The sequence below is a fragment of the Podarcis bocagei genome, assembly GCF_964188305.1.
Source record: "Podarcis bocagei genome assembly, chromosome: 1".
Lineage (NCBI taxonomy): Eukaryota > Metazoa > Chordata > Lepidosauria > Squamata > Lacertidae > Podarcis > Podarcis bocagei.
Window position 1 is genome coordinate 35,520,917 of NC_138125.1, and position 20,084 is coordinate 35,541,000.

Sequence of the window (20,084 nt, forward strand, 5' to 3'; positions counted from 1 at the left end):
GCATACACACTCATCTGGCCATAAGTCCCATTGAACTCAATGGAACTTATTCCTGAGTAGGCATGCACAGGCTTGTGCCACAAGGTAAACAGTCCAAGGGAAAAGCTTCATCTGTTTTGCCTTTCTACAGCTTTGGGGATCAGAATCAAACTCAAAAGGGGATAAAAATATAAAATGCTCCCTACCATCCCACCAGTGCTATTTCACACATTTTTCCTACGATAAGAGAGTTGATAGACCAAAGATCAATCCTCCCTCACCACATTTTAAATTTTTTTAGGGGTTTCATTAAAAGATAATTAGGTGGCAGATGCTAGCTAAAGTGAAGAGATTATGGAATCCTGCATATCCAACCACCTAACCCTGCTACTGTTACGTTGTCACAGCGATGAATACTTAGGAGATATTGGCCCTTCAGTATTATTTTCACAGAAGACTAAACGGTGAAGACCACCCCATATGGTTTTATGCTTCAGGAATCAGCAAACTCCAGGCTTGGAGAATCTTCATTTTGGTTTTTGATTTACTAGAAGCCCAAGACCTATTACCCAGAGCTGGGTGCGAAAAGCATACAGTTAAAACTGAAGAACACAGTGCCTCTGACCATATTTTGAGCCAAGGAATATGCTTTCAATACCAGAAATGAACTGAGCTCATAGTTGTTGCATAAGACTCCACTTTTTCATTTTTTTTAATTTTCAGCAGCCTTATAGAGATGGAAAAAGTCATCTTGCTGTTGCTACTGTTAAATAACTGGAGTCACGACCCCTTGCTTATCTACTGCAAATCACCCACATATGCTACAGAGATCCTGATACACCTGTCCACCCCTGCTTTACAGTAAGCACACTGCCCTTTAACATAATGTCACACCAGAAATTCAAATATATTTCATTTTGTGTTTCTCTGAAGTTAGGTTCTTAAACGGTTCTGTTTATATATGAAGATTAAGAATGTGTTGATTCCTTTTGCATATGAAAAGTAATCTAATAGCCTTAGAAAATTGAATAGTGAATTGTATTCAGTGGTGGCTCTGTGCTTACAAGAGAGTGATCCAAGAAAGTACATCTGCTTTCCTAAAGCAAGTCACCCAATTTACATTGAACTCCCTCCCATTTACTGCAGCCCTCTGCACCATATCCTGAATTGTTCCACAGGGACTGTGAAAAGCTATTCCTGGGGCTTGGGAAGTACAAGGTGCTACAGAAAATGGGTTGGGTTTTTTTTAAAAAAAAAAAAAGTGCCCCCCCTTAATGAGCAGAGCTGTTTTCCAGCACAAAGCTCCAATTTGATTTTCTAGCCACAAGAAATGCAGTTCATTCAAATTTTAGTACATCATATGATAAAGTGGCAAAGATGAAAATTAACCTAAAACAATCCAGCTGCAAGAGATGCAATTGGTAAAGTCTCTCTGCCTTCAACCAGGAAATATATTTTATTCATTCATTTTACTGGCGATCCTGGGGAAGGAAGTAGGAGCGTGCTGGCGAAACGTGCAGAAAAGAATGCAGAAGTTATGCAAGATGAACGTGATAACCTCATGAAGTGGAGCAGCAGAAAGGGAATTCAGTTCAAAAATCCCTTATAAAGGGTGACATCCAATGGCAGCTATCCATCAGCACAGTGAGCATTTGCTGATGGAAAGGAATTGTGCTTTCCTGCTTCTCCTCACTCTAGTCCCCCAATACACACACAGATACACAGAAGTGGCACCGGATTGGTTGAGGGGACAGAGGGCAGAAAAGCAAGCGAATATACATTGTATGAGAGGCAGTCTGCGCTAAATAGGATGTCACCCAATATCTATCTAGGGACCAATTACCAAAAAAATGTTATCAAGCAGGAACTAAGCAGCTAGAAAGAAGACATCAAACAAGCTATGTTGATCAGAAAAGCTGAAATCCGTGACCTGAGTCAGCTATTTTAAAAAGTCTAAATATATTTATTCAACCTAAGTTTCGTCAGTAGCCATGCCTTCCCCACAATGAGGCACAAAGACTTGAAATGCACTACAGTGGTACCTCGGGTTACATATGCTTCGGGTTACATACGCTTCAGGTTACAGACTCCGCTAACCCAGAAATAGTACCTCGGATTAAGAACTTTGCTTCAGGATGAGAACAGAAATCGTGCTCCGGCGGCACGTCGGCAGCAGGAGGCTCCATTAGTTAAAGTGGTGCTTCAGGTTAAGAACAGTTTCAGGTTAAGAACAGAACTCCGGAACAATTTAAGTACGTAACCAGAGGTACCACTGTGTATGTTCATGAGAAGGATTACCAAGAACAAAAATTTCAGCCTTTACATGTTGTTCACTGGCAGCTGTTACGGTCCAGGGACCACTGTACTGCCACTGGCACAACTGGAAGGAAAATGTGCCTTCTGGAGAGTTCTTAAGAAACCACCTACTTTGCCAACCAATACCAACCTCCTTCTGCAGCTACAGTGGAGCATGTGGTGTGCTGAAGGCCATGTTTGTTCTGTCCCCCTTATGGTGCCAAAAATGGTCCATGCGTCAGTGCCAATTGCGCGCCCATGAGGAATTGCCTGTATACATGTGCTGATGGTGAAGCTCAATGGGCATGGTTAATGCACCAGGATCCTCTGCAGCAAACTGAGTGTCTGCCTGCCTGCTGGGCCTCTGCAGGCAAACTAACACAGAAAAATGTTTCCCCAAATTGATAACCCCCCTATAATCTCTAGAGTAACAAACCACATCATGAGGATACCTGTCAAGACAACTCCGTATCAATCTTAATGCATTTGGTATCTGAGGCCAGCAGGGGCTACCACCACTAACACACACCCTGCAATCTGCCCCCCTGAGTTGCCAATGATTTTGGTAGCAGTGAAAAAAAGAAAAATGGAAGTAGGTGGATCTCAGTGCCTTGCTGGAGCTGCAAATTGCCCCTCCCCTGGTCATCAGATCAATCATTTGATGAGCAGAGCGGGGGAGATAAGCCACTCCTCTGCTGATCTGCACGGAACAGCTGAGGAGGTGGCCATCCGCCTGTATCTGTGCCTGCCTACGTGTTTGCATGCTAGAGTGTGCATGCCCAAACTGCACTAACTGCTGGCAAGTGGCCTCTAAAGGGCTGGCCGAGGGCAAATGAGGCCCTCGGGTCAGAAATGTTTAGCCACCCCTATTCTTAGGTAGTGATCTTTATCAATAGAGCTTACTTACAAGTACATTGTGTTTTAAAGAGGGATATTAATCTACAGAACAACCTTCCCAACATGCACTGTTGTTATCAGTGAAAGTGCAAACACCACACCCAGTCTCTTATTAACCAGCTGTTGTAGATGCAAACACCAAAGAAGAAGAAAGATATGCAAACCCCACAAAGTTCCTTTGTGGATGCAGGTGTACTTTGAGCAACCAGCTAAGAGGCATGGATGCTCACCTGTAGTTACCCAATTTTAAGTGCTCCCAAAGGACAGTTACATGACCTCATGGCTTTGAGTAACTCTTGTATGTTGATGAAATCCAGCTCTGCCTCCCTACCCCAACATTTTATTCCTCCAACCAATCTTGTTCCTTTATAGATGAAACTGCCTGCAAGAATGTCTCCATGGTGCCTCTAACTTCTTTCAAATCCACCCTTAAAATTCTGAGAACATGCACATTCTTAGTTATAAGAGTATGCAATTATTGCAGCTTCTTCTCTTTTTGTCACTGCCCCTCCCAGCTCGGTGTTAATTTCTACACTGTAAACCACTTGGGGCAGGGATCCATCCTCTCATTATTTGCAAAACAAGGGAACTGGGGGCCAAATGTGGTCTTCCAGGCTTTTCTATCTAGCCTTGGAACGCTTCCTAGGTCCCTCACCAGTCCAATGCCACAATCTCCGCTTTTATCTGGCTGGAGTGGGTATTTGACCTGTGATAATGCATAGTTCTTGCATGGATGGAAAACGGAAATAGGGCAGGCGGGAGCGGGGGAGGGAGGGCAGTGAGTAGGTGCAAAACCTCAGACTTGTGTTGCTACTATGCAAAAAAATAAAAATTGCATCCATTGCTCTGCCCAGTTTTGCTTCTGGCTTCGCCCCACCCAGACTACCCAGAAGGCCGTTGCTCTGCCCCATGAAGAATTATGACCCTCAGGCTGAAAAAGTTTCCTATCTCAATGTACATGGATGGCAATAAAACAAATTAATCTGAGACCAAACAACTTTGTACGAAGACATTTAAAAAGAGATTCTCTGTTTAAACATGAACTGGCAAAATTTAAACGCATTTCTAGGTATGAATTCAATATGCCCAGTATGCGAGTAGTGACCTAGATAAAACATAAAAATACCAAAGGAAGAATTTAACACACCTAAAAATCATCATCACCTAAAAAAAATGTGAATCCTTCAAATTCCAAATATTTCTTAAGGTGATACTTAGTTTTGTTCCTTGAACTCTCAGCTTAAATACACACACCCAACGTAAAATAGGTTGCTATAGGAATCACTTATTCAACAGTGACTCATCACGACAATTCCCTGAGCATTTACACAATTCAGAGATATTAGAGTGACGTTTTCGGTGACACAGAAGAACTACTGATGCAAAAGAGAAATGTAAATACAACTTTCCCACTAAAAAGGGATTTCCTATTCTAAATACTTGCTTTTGTGCCAACATGTTCGTTCCACTGAAATCATTACACTCACTGCAGGCAGCTATGTAGCAAGCTGGACACTTAAGCTAGTATTTTTTCAGGAAAAGCCACAGGGTACACAGTCTTCAAAGGATGGAAGCCTCATAGCAAAGATCCTGTCAAGGTATTTGACACCAGGCAAGCCCCACAAATACCCAGGGATGCATTTTAAAAGGACACATTCTACTCATGTAAAAATGTGCTGATTCCCGGACCATCCGTGGGCCGGATTGAGAAGACAATTGGGCCACATCCGGCCCACGGGCCTTAGGTTGCCTACCCCTGTTTGTAGACCTAAAGAACTGTGGATCTTCTGTGTAATGCCTCTGAGCTTTGCCAGCCAGATGTTTTGGACTTACAACTACCATCAATCAGTCCCAGCCAGCAGCTGATGGAGTTGTAGTCCAAAACATCTGGAGAGCACCAGATAGGTGAAGGCTGCTCTATAGTCTTCAGAGGAAGTTAAGGGCTACTCAGATCAACAGCATTAAGTTTCACACTTGAACGTAACTATTTCCTCCATAGGAAGTAGGAAGGAGAAGTGAAACCTGTTAGATAAACAAACAAAACCAAAGGGAATTTCCTATTGGATTTTATTATTTTCCCACACTGCGCTATATTTATATTTACCGTATTTTTCGCCCTATAGGACGCACCGTCCCATAAGGCGCACCTAGTTTTTTTGGGGGGAAATAAAGGGGGGGATTTATTTTTCCCCCCCAAGAGCTTCCCCCGACCACAGCCCCCAGAACAGGCAACTCTCTGCAAGCCGCGGGAGCCCAGCGAAGTCTGGGCGCGCTGAGCTCAGCGCGCCCAGGCTTCAGCATGCAGGCAATTCTCCGCAAGCCGTGGGAGCCCAGCGCTGGGCTCCCGCGCTTTGCGGAGAGCTGCGTGAAGCCTGGAGAGCGAGAGGGGTCGGTGCGCACCGACCCCTCTCACTCTCCAGGCTTCAGCAAAAGCCTGCATTCGCCCCATAGGACGCACACACATTTCCCCTTCATTTTTGGAGGGGAAAAAGTGCATCCTATAGGGCAAAAAATACGGTATATTTTTATGTAGAACAGAAGGTGGTAGACTTTCCTTCCTTGGAGGTCTTTAAGCAGAGGTTGGGTGGCCATCTGTCATGGATGCTTTAGCTGAGATTCCTGTATTGCAGGGGGTTGGATTACATGAAACTTGGGGTCCCTTCCAGTTTTATGATTTATATCACCTTTCCTCCAAGGAGCTCAAGGTGGCATGCATCGTTTTCCTCCTTCCCATTTTCTCCTCACAACAACCCTATGAGGTAGGCTAGGTTGAAAGTAAATAACAGGCCGAAGGTCATCCAATGAGTTTCGTGGCTGAGTGGGGATTTGATCCCTGGTCTTCCAGGTCCTAGCCCAACACTGCAACCACTACACTAACCTGGCTCTTTCCACGACCCCTCCTGCTTCTCAGTATTATCAAGAACACACCAGATCTGGACTTACGTAACTAGTTTCTGTCTTAGGTGATAATTTTATGACAGGTTGATTGTTAGAAGGCAAAAGGGCTGCACTAGGAAGAGTTGACACAGAATGGGAGATTGCATAAAGGATTAAAGTTGAGAGATTTAGAAAAAATGATCTTCTCATCTGAGGAGAAAGAGAAGAAGGTAAGACAACCTGATGCAGTGTGCGTCATGTTTTAGAAAGATTCCCTGAGCAAACCAGGAAGAAACTCGCTGTGTACAGTACAAGTGGGAACACATTTCGGTTGCTGTAGCAACCACCAATACATATTGAGCAACTGAGGCAAGTCTGTTCTATGGCAAGCATTAAACACTCTCTACAGCACGGCCAAACGTTACAAAACAGAAGAAGCTGCCTGATACCATGTCAAACCATTGGTCCATCTGTTATTTCTACAGTAACTGGCAGCAGTTCTGCAGAATGTCAGATGGGGTTTCCCTCCCAGTCTTACCAGGATATGCAAAGGATTGAACTTGGGGCCTTCTGCATGCAAAGCAGGTGTTCTGTTACTGAACTACATTGCCCTAAACAATGTCTTCAGTCTTCAAATCGGTATTAGAAACTGAGATACATAAGTTAATTGCTAAATGGAATCTTAAACCTGGATTAAAGTATGTCTAGACACTATTCCCCCCTTCCCGCCCCAGTGGAGTTTATTGTTAGTCTTATTCATTTCCTTTCTATACCAGTTTATATTTTAAAGAAAACATCTCAAAGTGGTTTACAACTCATTAAAACACAAAAAAACCCCAAAAACCAACGACAACAATCTAGAATAAAACAAATTCAAGCGTCAAGGGAAATATTTCAGAAATACTTCTCTAAGTGACATTTTGCTTTCCCCATATTTATTTCCCTACTTAATTCATATAACTGCCCCATAGCAGAGGTACTCTAGCCAGTATGGTGTAGTGGTTAGAGTGCCGGACTAGGACCTGAAAGATCAAGGTTGAAATCCCCACTCAGTCATGAAGCCCACAGGGTGACCATGGGCCAGTCACAGGCTCTTAACCTACCTCACAGGGTCGTTGTAGGAATTAACTAAGGAGGGGAAGTGAACCATGTGCTCCTTGGAGAAAAATGTGGGATATAAATGCAATAAGCAAGCTCTTCTGCTTACCGGCATAAGAAAGCTGGCGAGGCCAGCCAGATGGAGATGTCAGACGCAAACCTGACATCCAGAGATCTCCATATACAGTGGTACCTCGGGTTACATACGCTTCAGGTTACAGACTCCACTAACCCAGAAATAGTGCTTCAGGTTAAGAACTTTGCTTCAGGATAAGAACAGAAATCGTGCTCTGGCAGTGTGGCAGCAGCGGGAGGCCCCATTAGCTAAAGTGGTGCTTCAGGTTAAGAACAGTTTCAGGTTAAGAACGGACCTCCAGAACGAATTAAGTACTTAACCCGAGGTACCACTGTAGTCGCAATTGGAAACATGCCAGTTGCAAAACACGCCTGGCTAATTTGGAACACTGCTTCAAATGGGAACATACACTAGGAACAGGACATGATCATGCTGTGTCTCAACCTAGGAGCTTCCAACAAGGCCTCCAAAACTACCCTCCTACTGCAAAGACACCCATCCTATTTCTAACTTGCCCTATTAGAAACACAAGCAAAGGTCTGAAGCTTTCTCCCCAGCCACCCCCCTCCAAATGCATTTCCCTCCCAACTGGGCACAGTTCTGGTATTAGAGCCTAAGTGTAGGGGGGAAATGAGTTTGGGCGACAGACTATGGGAAGCCTCTCACTCACTTGCCTATCACCATCTAAGAATGAGTCCCTGGATTCCCCCTGCTTGCCTTATACTTGATTTCAGTAGACCTGCATCAGCCACTATTATGTCTAGCTTGAGCCTCATGTGACCTAGAAAATAAGCTTGACATAAGCAGATTATGCGTTTCACCCGCTTTCTCCTGAGTGTAGGCCAAGCAGCAGAACTGGGAGTGGGCGGGCACTGCAGAGTGAACTGTTCCACTTCACACATTCTGAATGCTCCGCTGCCTAAAGCAAAAACCCTCCTAGCAAGCTGAAAAGTAGCACAGTCAGAAGAAACCCTCCCCTGATGAATTTTCCCTGTAAGCAGAAAATTGGCTTGTGTGGGGAGCATTCATTTCTTCAGCCTTCAGCCTGCATCTACAAATAGTGCAAACACTTCACAAAAGAAAAGTTGTTCAAAAAACATGACTCAAAATGTGCTTTATGACCTACAATTGCCTACCACCTACATACGCATTACAGAAATATTTCAGTTGCCGCAGGACACCTTTACATTACGCATCTAATTTTCCTAAATTTCAAAATACAATAGGGATGAGTATGCAATCAATCTGAACATTTCCTTGATCCCCGCCTCCCACCCCTCATTTACCCTTTACTTCTGGAGGGTTTTTTCCCTGCCCACTTGTGCATTGCAAGGCAAAATTATTGAAACCTCTAATGCAACATGGCAATTGCTGATGTGAGACAACCCTAAATGGAAGATTAGGCAGCTGAGGTGCAATAGGTTTGGGTGGAAACCACAGCAGAAATGCAACTCCCACAACAGATAGCCCCAATGGAACTCCCCCAATATACTTTGTCAGCCAAGTTTCAGCCTGAATGGCTGAAAAAGGTTGGAGGAGGGATATGCGCAACCCAGAGGTGGGGCTCATCCTAATGCTCTTTCCTGTACCTCAGTGGTGCTACTTTACACCAGCCCTAGACTTAGTGTTGAGGCAGGGTTGGGGAAGAAGAAGAGGAGTTTGGATTTGATATCCCGCCTTTCACTCCCCTTCAGGAGTCTCAAAGCGGCTAACATTCTCCTTTCCCTTCCTCCCCCACAACAAACACTGTGAGGTGAGTGGTGCCGAGAGACTTCAAAGAAGTGTGACTGGCCCAAGGTCACCCAGCAGCTGCATGTGGAGGAGCGGAGACGCGAACCCGGTTCCCCAGATTACGAGTCCACCGCTCTTAACCACTACACCACACTGGCTCCCAGTGGAATCTTTTTCAGCCCAAGGGCCAGATTTCCTCACAACCAAGCTTCTGGGGGCCACATAGCAGTGGTGGGCAGGGCCAGAAGAAAAAGTGTGTGGAGGCTTTGTGCAATATCCTACATTCAAGTCACGCACAATTCAGACTTTTCTACACTCTCTGTACAAGCAAGCAAGAGCTATCAGCATGGTTCAAGGACACATTCCAGCCAGGCAAACAGCGCTCAAAGAATGGGTAGAGCAGAATCAGTGAAGAGCGTGGCATGGAAGGGGGGGTGGCCTGAGGAAAGGCCAGACAGAGAGACCTGGAAGACTGCATTTACTCACCAGGTTTGAGGTCTCCCCCCTCCCCCCCTCAGGTAGCACATTTTGGTTCCGCATACACACAGTTCCCACCTATCAGTTTTCTTCCTTCTCAGCATCACTTCACAATACAGTGGTACCTTGGGTTGCATACGCTTCAGGTTACAGACTCCGCTAACCCAGAAATAGTACCTCGGGTTAAGAACTTTGCTTCAGGATGAGAACAGAAATTGTGCAGCGGCGGCAGCGGGAGGCCCCATTAGCTAAAGTGATGCCTCAGGTTAAGAACAGTTTCAGGTTAAGAACAGACCTCCAGAACGAATTAATTTCTTAACCCGAGGTACCACTTTATTCCCTTCTGCTACAGTTGTGTGCCACTTATTAAATAAAGGCAAGCTCTCTGTGTTACAATACAAGGCCTAAAATTGCCTGATGTCTTGAAATTGCCAAACACACAGCCACACACTATTTTCCTGTGCTGCATTTTTGTTCAGATCCCTCGGTGTTAGACTCCCAAGGGAATTATTCAGAATTGTTTGCTTATCAAGTCATGTCTCAGCTCTAGAGCTGGTTTTAAATGCCTCCAATATCAGCCCTGAAACATGTAAAGTGAGAATATAGGATCACGTGCCTCTGATACACATCTCAAGGTGGCCTTTTGTTCAGGTTTGCCTTGTGTGTATTTTGTATTTCCACCCAGGTCTTTTAGCCTGTTTTAATCTCAGCGAAGAGTTTTTTTAAGTTGTGTTACATGCACACCATAATATCAGTCCTTCATTCTCTCTCCTCTTTCTGGGTGTACCGCCCCCCCGCCCGAAAGCGAGGAACAATTCTAAACTCAGAGCAAGGAAGACAGGAAGAGGAGGAAGTGTTGCACCAGAAAGCCTCCCTAATGCTTAGGAAAAATAGAAATGGGATCCCTGGCATTTCCCACCATATCCTTGCAACAACAGAAGCAGGGGTGGAGCGGAAAGCCCCTGCATTCCTCCTGGGAGACTACAATGGTGCAGCTTTGGGGCGACTGCAAGTAACAAGGGGAAGGAAAGGACTCAAAGTTCAGGCTGACAGTGAAGCCCACCAATGCTGCCTTGCAGGCACTTAATCTAGAAGTTCCTCTTTTCCTCACTTGCCCAGTGGCAGCGTCTCGTCGGCTGGTTACTGAAGACAAATTACATGCCAGTTAGCTCAGCTGGTTAGAGCACGGTGTTGATAATGCCAAGGTCACGGGTTTGATCCCCACATGGGTGCATATTCCTGCATTGCCGGGGGGGGGGTTGGACTAGATGACCCAATGGGTCCCTTCCAACTCTGAGTCTATAATTCTGTGATTCACATTTACATCACAGCAGCTTCTGCGATAGCTTGTTGGGTACTCTGGGGCCTGAATGCAGAAGCCCAAGGGCAGAGATCTACTGCGGATCTTGTATGCTTAGATCTCACGGTTGTCACCAGGTGCAAGTGGGGATCAATCAGACCATCTGCCTTTGCTCTGATGGTGGAGCAGTCCCTTCCGCTTGTCACAATTCAGCCACCGGCTTCCAGTTTGCCCAACTCAAGCCACTGAACTCAGGGACCCCAAGCTAGAGAACATACCCTCCAGGTGTGGAAATCAGGTATGGCTGCCCACAAACTGAGCCTGGCCCTGCGGGAGTAGCTTAAGTTTTGACACTGACCTTTTAGAGTTCTCAGAATTATTTGTTTAACAAAACAAAAACACACAGTATCTGATTAACAGAGATGACTCCTAGATAACACCACACTTCCTTTAGCTTGGACATGTAAGAGAACAGTGTGTACACTTTCTGTTTTACCTCATAACATGCTAAAAGTGCTCCCATTCCAAGCTGGGAATTCCATCAATGTGTCTGATAACATTGTTTCTTTTGTTCCTCCAGACACATCTAGAATCTCCTTCCTATTATTCTACTCCTCAACTCCTACATGCGTTTGTTTGACAATTCCAGATTTAGAAGAATTTTTTTACAACAACAATCGGTACAAATGTGGGGTGAGAATGTTTTCTCCTTATCCTCGTTCTGATTGGAGTTTTTCATGTGGAAATTAAAGGCCTGTGAGAGATTACTTTCGTTTAACTTAAAAAGCGACATATCTGGAGACCTAACAGGATGTTGTGTTAGATTACCACAATGATTTTGCAGCTTCTGCAGAAGACACCAGGGATTTTCTTTTCTAGTCAGAACAGTACATAGCTTCCTTTTTGCTGGGCTGCATTCCTCTTCGGTTACATACGCCTGCTAAAATTATCATTTTTGCCACGATTATTATCAACCCCGAATGTTGACTACATGTTGTGTTGGGGGGGGGTGCACACAGAAGTTAATCTTGGAATGTAGCCCCTTTGCATGTAGAATATGCCATGTGATTCGGTTCTTACATTGTGTATTCATATAGTCCTGATTGGAGGTGTATCTAGGCTCCTTTGCACCCTTGGCAAAGGATCCTGCACACCTTGCCTAGGTGCCCAGAGCAGCGGAACAGTGGCCCAGGGAGCGCATGCCCGATTTGGAAAGAGTGGAAAAGGAGTGGTTTTTGCACACACCTCTGGGTCTGTGCCCTTGGCAGGCGCCAGCCTGACCAACCCTAAGGTACGTCCCTAGTCTTGATGCCCAATGATCCTACTGCCAAAACTGAAACAAAGGTGGGGGAAACACCCTGGTAGGGTGTTTTTGCACATGGGGATGTATGCAACCAATCTTCTTCTTTTTTGGCGATCACTCGCAGCCAAGTAAGATTGTCCTTCATAAACACAGTGTTTGGATTTGGGATGGGTTTTGGAAGGCACCTGTGTGTGAATTTGTTTTATGTGTGTAGATCAGTGCACGCTGACCAACACACAGTCTTCGCAGTAAGGCTCTATTCCAATGGCATGAGTAATCACGATGACCAGTAGATTCTTATCTGCTGCAGCCTTCATTCACCTTCACAGCCATTGTAACATACTGCCTGTTATCTTCCGCCTGTTCTGCCGTTGAGGACTTTTTGGATCATTCTTTGTCTAGCTCCTCCCCTTTGACCTTACCACCATGGGTGACCCTGCTGGGAGTACGAGTCTCCTGATGGCTTCACTCACAAGGGTCACAGGAACATGCAAGCCCATTCAACACAACAAGATGATGATCCAGTGAGTGAGTATGCAACCAATGACACAAACTGACAAATGTCTTGGATTTGCATTGACATACTGCATGCTTCTATACTGGCTCACCACTGCTCCTCATATCAACTCTGAGCTTCTTCTCCTTACACCAGGGTTGAGCTGCCAGTTATCAGAAACCGTACTGAGTTCTCACTGCACCTTCTGCAAAACTTGTTCAACTTATCAGTACAAGACAAAAAGTAAATCCCTGCTTCCACCAGCCAATAACACATTAGTGACTTAGCCATAGATATGAAAACACCAGGAAAGATATGTTACAGGGTTAAGGAGAGTAATAGCAAGACCTTAGCATGGGCTGCCATTACGCCATGTTTCTGATAAGGCTTTTGTGCACCACCACAGCCTCAGTTAATACTCTGCCAGATGCAAAAGCTGTACGATTTCTGTCAAAAGCTGGTAAGAGATCATCCTGTCAAACAACCACAAGCTAAACAAGCAATTCCCATGGCAATGGATGTTTTAGTCCAAAGACTATATGGAGCTATAGGGACAGCATCCATTATGCAAAAAAAGTGGCAACAAGAACTCTAGACACTCATGATTTTAAAAAGGTACCTCACCTCTGAGGTGCTTCTTTTTTTTGCGCCCAATCACTAACTAAACTGATGTCAAGAAGAGACCTTGAAGTCCTCCCATCCCAGTGGCTGCTTCTCATGACAGATTTCACACTAAACTTTGATTGTATGCATGGGGATACCTGCTGGAAGTGGCAATGATCAGCACAGTGCGCAAGCGGGCTGTGCCTATCTGGAAACACCTCGCTCACTCTTGTCTGCAGTCAATTCATTCTTCTCCAACAGGTCCTCATCCCTGGTATCCCTTTAACATTTCCCTGAACATTTTACTTAGAATGGGGGTCCTCTATAAAGAATGGCATAAGCATTCTGTGCATGGATTCTAACATGCTGGCCATGTCCAAGTTATCATATTTCAGCATAATAAGAGGGTGTGAAAGAGCCTTATGGCAGCAAATGCAGCCCCTTTCCCTGCTTCCTACACACTAGGAAGTAAACAAACAAATCTTCAGTTAACCAGAGTTTCTTGGTTAAGACAAAATGAGAAACTATGGTCGATGGCTCCAGGAAAAGCCAGAATGTTAAACCATAATTTGAAGCGGTAAAATAGCTATTACACACACACAGTTATTTAAGAGATAGAATGGTACTTACAGTTTGAGATGGAGTGGCTTTGTTGTAAACTCTGCTAACGTTGAGGCCATCAATCACAATATCAAAGGGGGGACACTGATTCACAAATGTCTGAAATTCTTCAAGTTCCTAAAAAAAAAAGAGAGAAGGTAAGAAGTTGAAAGAAAAGCAACACTGAAACATAACTGCCTTATTATATACCCTGCTATTTTTGTTTTTTCCCAACCAGATTTTATATATTCAATCAAAGAAAATAAATTGGTAACGGGCACAGAATTCAGCAACCAAGCTACTTTTATTGCTCTTTTTACTGTAGGTAAGTTTCTAGTCCTTATGCTTGCAATGATAAGCTTCAATGTATATGGACAATATCTTATGAAGATTCAGAAGTCAGAAATTGAGAACCTCTACAGCCTGTATATTTATTTGCCACTCATCTAAGTCTATATAAAAAAACTGAAAATTAATGTATGCTAATTTGCATATAAGTTTCAGAAATCCATTTTTCTTGGCACAACACAAGGATACCCGAGCACAGAATTGATTTTTTTTTTTAATTACTGAGTACACATTAGCCCTGACTCTAAACAGTTGATAGGAACATATCCTGGAAATTTTATTTTTTACACCTGCAGTAGCTACACAGCTTATTTGTTCTCTTTAGGCCTAAACATAAGGTTTATGAACTAATTTCTGCCATATTTAGGATGGAGGTGCCAATCAAGCCTATCAAATCGTTTTTAGAACTCCATGAAGTGGTACAGACATATCTGAAAAACTACTCTGAGCGATGTCACCAATCCACTTTGGGTTGAGTTATCCATGTGTGCTGTTTTAATTTATTACTTCCAGAGTTTGCAGAAATGAAACTGGGAAACTGTGGTTTTCCCAACCCCTCTCAATTCCTGGTAATCTGAGTAAAACCTCTCTCATAGCAAGTAGCAGCTGCCTCTCAGCGGGCAACCAAGACACAACAACTTCCTCTACCAGTTCTTTTGCAGTCGCTGCAGAAGAAAGCACAATCCAAAATGAAAGCATAGAAAAAGGAACATCACACAGGGCCCACGGGCAGGAAGGTCTGGAGGCTGTGGAACTACAGGAGCACATTTTGGGACAAGTGTACTGCAGGACAGGGAAGTGGTAAAGTCAGAGGCCTGAACTTCATAGAGGAGTCTGAAGTAATTATCCAAATCTTTTGCTGTGCATAAATTATTTTAGTGAGCAAAATAGTACCAATTAAATGCACAAATTGTCATCTCATCTGTCCTCCCAGTTGAACGACGTGGCCCAGGGAGAGAGGGGAAAATAGTGGAAGTGAACAGCTGGCTTCGCAAATGGTGTAAACAGGAACGGTTTGGATTCTTAGATCACGGACTGCAGTTTCTTGAAGATGGACTTCTGGCAAGCGATGGGCTGCACCTCACAACGGTTGGGAGAAATGTTTTTGCCAAAAATCTCAGAAACCTCATCAGGAGGGCTTTAAACTGACTAATGTGGGGGAGGGAGACAGTGCTCCTGAAGGTAGGAGTCTATCAATTGATGAAGATGATCATCCAAATGTCATAGACCAAATGGAGCAAACAGCACGCAGACCTAGTGGTGGGAGGAAAAAATCCTTAAATAAGAGACATGGGGGAATGATTAATGGACTTCAATGTCTGTACACTAATGCGCAAAGCATGGGAAATAAACAAGATGAGCTTGAGCTCTTGGTACAGCAAACTAAATATGACATAATAGGCATCACTGAAACCTGGTGGGATAAGTCCCACGATTGGAATGTAATAATGGGGGGATACAATCTATTTCGGAGAAACAGACCAGACAAGAAAGGAGGAGGAGTGGCGTTATATGTCAGGGATGTGTATACCTGTGAAGAGATCCAAGATTTAGAACCTCAAAGCCAAAGTGAGAGCATTTGGGTCAAAATTAAGGGAGAGAAGAATAACTGAGACCTCATTGTGGGAGTTTACTATAGATCCCCAAGCCAAACGGAGGACATAGATGATGCCTTCCTGGAACAGATGGCCAAGCATGCAAAAGGAAGGGAGATAGTAGTAATGGGGGACTTCAATTACCCGGATATTTGTTGGACGTCAAACTCAGCCAAGAGCATAAGGTCAAACAGATTCCTCACTGGCCTTGCAGACAACTTCATTGTCCAGAAAGTGGGAGAAGCAACAAGAGGAACAGCCATTTTAGATCTGGTCCTAACCAATGTTGATGAGCTGGTTAGTGGGGTAGAAGTGGAAGGATCATTAGGCGCGAGTGATCATGCTCTTCTGAAGTTTACTATAAAGCGGAAAGGAGCAGCCAAGCATACTAGGACTCAATTTCTTGACTTTAAGAAAGCCGACTTCATAAAACTTAGGGAAGTGCTGGGTGAGATCCCATGGACAGTAATACTAAAAGGAAAGGGAGTTCATGATGGCTGGGAGTTTGTTAAGAGGGAGATAGTAAAAGCACAACGTCAGGCAATACCAATGAGACGGAAACATGGAAGGTGCCTAAAGAAGCCAGGGTGGCTATCTAAAGAACTTTTAACTGAGTTAAGATTAAAAAAGGATGTGTACAAAAAATGGAAAAGGGGGGAAACCACCAAAGAGGAATTCAAACAAATAGCCAGCACGTGTAGACACAAAGTCAGAAAAGCTAAAGCACAGAATGAACTCAGGCTTGCTAGAGAGGTTAAAAGCAACAAAAAAGGCTTTTATGGGTATGTTCGTAGCAAAAGGAAGAACAAAGAAACAGTGGGGTCACTCAGAGGAGAAGATGGTGAAATGCAAACAGGGGACACAGAAAGGGCTGAACTCCTCAATGCCTTCTTTGCCTCAGTCTTCTCCGATAAAGAAAACAATGCCCGACCTGAAGAATTTGGAGCAAATGATTCAGCAAAGGAAACACAGCCCAGAATAACTAAGGAGATAGTACAAGAATACTTGGCTAGTTTAGATGTATTCAAGTCTCCAGGGCCAGATGAACTGCATCCAAGAGTATTAAAAGAACTGGCAGATGTGATCTCAGAACCACTGGCAGTCATCTTTGAGAATTCCTGGAGAACAGGCGAAGTCCCGGCAGACTGGAGGAGGGCAAATGTTGTCCCTATTTTCAAAAAGGGGAAAAGAGAGGACCCAAATAATTACCGCCCAGTCAGTCTGACATCAATACCAGGGAAGATTCTGGAGCAGATCATTAAGAAAACAGTCTGTGAGCACCTAGAAAGGAATGCTGTGATCACCAATAGTCAGCATGGATTTCTGAAAAATAAGTCATGTCAGACTAACCTGATCTCATTTTTTGACAGAATTACAAGCCTGGTAGATGAAGGGAACTCAGTGGATATAGCCTACCTTGATTTCAGCAAGGCATTTGACAAGGTGCCCCATGATATTCTTGTAAAGAAGCTGGTAAAATGCGGTCTTGACTATGCTACCACTCAGTGGATTTGTAACTGGCTGACTGACCGAACCCAAAGGGTGCTCATCAATGGTTCCTCTTCATCCTGGAGAAGAGTGACTAGTGGGGTGCCACAGGGTTCTGTCTTGGGCACGGTCTTATTCAACATCTTTATCAACGACTTGGATGATGGACTCAAGGGCATCCTGATCAAATTTGCAGATGACACTAAACTGGGAGGGGTGGCTAACACCCCAGAGGACAGGATCACACTTCAAAACGACCTTGACAGATTAGAAAACTGGGCCAAAACAAACAAGATGAATTTTAACAGGGAGAAATGTAAAGTATTGCACTTGGGCAAAAAAAATGAGAGGCACAAATACAAGATGGGTGACACCTGGCTTGAGAGCAGTACATGTGAAAGGGATCTAGGAGTCTTGGTTGACCACAAACTTGACATGAGCCAACAGTGTGACGCGGCAGCTAAAAAAGCCAATGCAATTCTGGGCCTCATCAATAGGAGTATAGCATCTAGATCAAGGGAAGTAATAGTGCCACTGTATTCTGCTCTGGTCAGACCTCACCTGGAGTACTGTGTCCAGTTCTGGGCACCACAATTCAAGAAGGACACTGACAAACTGGAAGAAGCCTGGAGAAGAGGAGGTTAAGGGGTGATATGATGGCCATGTTCAAATATATAAAAGGATGTCACATAGAGGAGGGAGAAAGGTTGTTTTCTGCTGCTCCAGAGAAGCGGACACGGAGCAATGGAGCCAAACTACAAGAAAGAAGATTCCACCTAAACATTAGGAAGAACTTCCTGAGAGTAAGAGCTGTTCGACAGTGGAATTTGCTGCCAAGGAGTGTGGTGGAGTCTCCTACTTTGGAGGTCTTTAAGCAGAGGCTTGACAACCATATGTCAGGAGTGCTCTGATGGTGTTTCCTGCTTGGCAGGGGGTTGGACTCGATGGCCCTTGTGGTCTCTTCCAACTCTATGATTCTATGATTCTATGATTCTATGATTCAATGGTGCTCAACATGTAGTTAACAAGATGATCAAGCTATGCTGCACACCTAGGACAGTAAACCCCGAGCTCTTTTGGCTTCTCATTCAATTACCTGAAACAAAAGGACATTTTGATTTACACGCATGATTTTGAAGGGGAAAGTTCACCAGTGTGCAAAGAATCAAAGAACACAAAATAGGCCCAAATGGACAGAGTGGGGGTAACAATACAATCCTATACATGTCTACTCAGAAGTAAATCCCAATGAATTCACTGGCACTGACTCCCAAGCAAGTGTATATAATTGCCGCCTACAGTTCCACTTTCAATCAGGTAGGATGCGGATGAAGTAAAACTACTGAAATCAACTGAGAATTGCAGGGTGGCAAAGCAAACTACTTGGGGTGGCTAGGATTTTATTTTCATTTTTGCCCTACAATGCGGCAACCAGCAGATCTTGAGAAAATCCAGTTCTCTCAGTCTTATCAATAATACATGTGACAGTGCACTTTGTTCCAACGTTTGACATTAGTCACCGACGTTAGTCACTACCTCCACATTACATTTTAAAAACCTACATTTCTAATCCTGTTCTTGCTGCTTCTTTTTTTTTCCAAAATACCTGACAGCAAGTCTTCTGGGAACTCCCTATTGCTTTTGTTACTCAAACTGCCTCTCAGGGGTTATTGTAGGTGCATTTCCCGAAATGAACCCTGTCAACTCACGCATATCACCAAAGCCTTCTAATTACCCTAGACACTTGTGCAGCACAAAAGGAAAGCAGAACTGACATGCTAATACTTTCTTTTTCCTTTTTTCCCTCAGGGGAATCTGCTATGGCTTGTTACCAATAAGTTTATACCTAGGGACAAGCCCTGCGGATGCACCATAAACACTTCCCATTCTGACCCCAATAGTACTGCCAACCATTCTACCAAAAAATATCTAGTCAGTGTTTGCAAGTTTCTCGCTCTTGCACCAGCTGTAACCCTGTACAGAATTTCCCTCATCAGTGCCACTTCTGAGACATATGAAAACCACTTCCCCTATAAACTCTGCTAGTAGCTCAGGTCATCTGAGTGGGCCTATTCCCAAGTTTCTCAAACTGTACAACCTCCAGTATGAGAACCCGGCCTTTTCTCTTTTGGTTGGTTGGTTGTGGCCCCCTCATTATGGCCTGCTAAGGCTTGCTTAATTCGGAGGACTTCCATGAGCCAATTGGCTTTTATATGCTCTGCTTCACACCCTTCATATTTTTTAAATCAGTACTAATTTTTAAATCAGTACTGATTTTAGTTACCGTATTTTTCGTCCCATAGGACGTACCAGCCCATAGGACGCACCTAGTTTTTTTGGGGGGGTGAATTAAGGGGGGGTATTTCCTTTATTTCCCCCGCAAAACCAGGTCGGGGAATCCAAAACCAGGTCGGGGAACAGTGGGATGGCGGCGCTGCGCCTCCCCGCTGTCCCCTAAGCTTGTGGGGCTCCCTAGACTGCAGATGTCTTCCCGAAGCACCGGGCGCTCTGCTTCCAGCGCGCCCCGCGCTCCGGGAAGCAGGCAGCTCTGCGCAACCCTCGGGAGCCCGGCACGGCTTCGCGCGGGGCTCCCGAGGGTTGCACAGAGCTGCCTGAAGCCTGGAGAGCAAGAGAGGTCAGTGCGCACCGACCCCTCTCGCTCTCCAGGTTTCAGCGAAAGCCTGTATTTGCCCCATAGGATGCACACACATTTCCCCTTCATTTTTGGAGGGGGGAAAGTGCGTCCTATAGGGCGGAAAATACGGTATGTTGGAAATGCTGCATTTCCATGCTGGTTTTTATGTAGGATTATATTACATGCAAGAGTGTCGTCTGTAAAAGGGCCTTTGCAAACTTATAACATGAACGCATCAATAATGTAATTACTTTGCCAGCATTCTGAACTGCCTCTCATGAAAGGC

At 44.4% G+C, this 20,084-nt stretch overlaps 1 protein-coding gene across 2 annotated transcripts in view; it reads right to left on the reverse strand.

The window, feature by feature from the left end:
• PRORP (protein only RNase P catalytic subunit) overlaps nucleotides 1–20,084 on the reverse strand; it is a 57,241-nt gene that overhangs the window by 21,910 nt on the left and 15,247 nt on the right. For both annotated transcript variants that reach the window (XM_081208898.1, XM_081208899.1), the window contains exon 5: nucleotides 13,763–13,870. In XM_081208898.1, coding sequence (XP_081065024.1) covers nucleotides 13,763–13,870 — 108 coding nt within the window. The remainder of the gene's footprint in view (nucleotides 1–13,762; nucleotides 13,871–20,084) is intronic.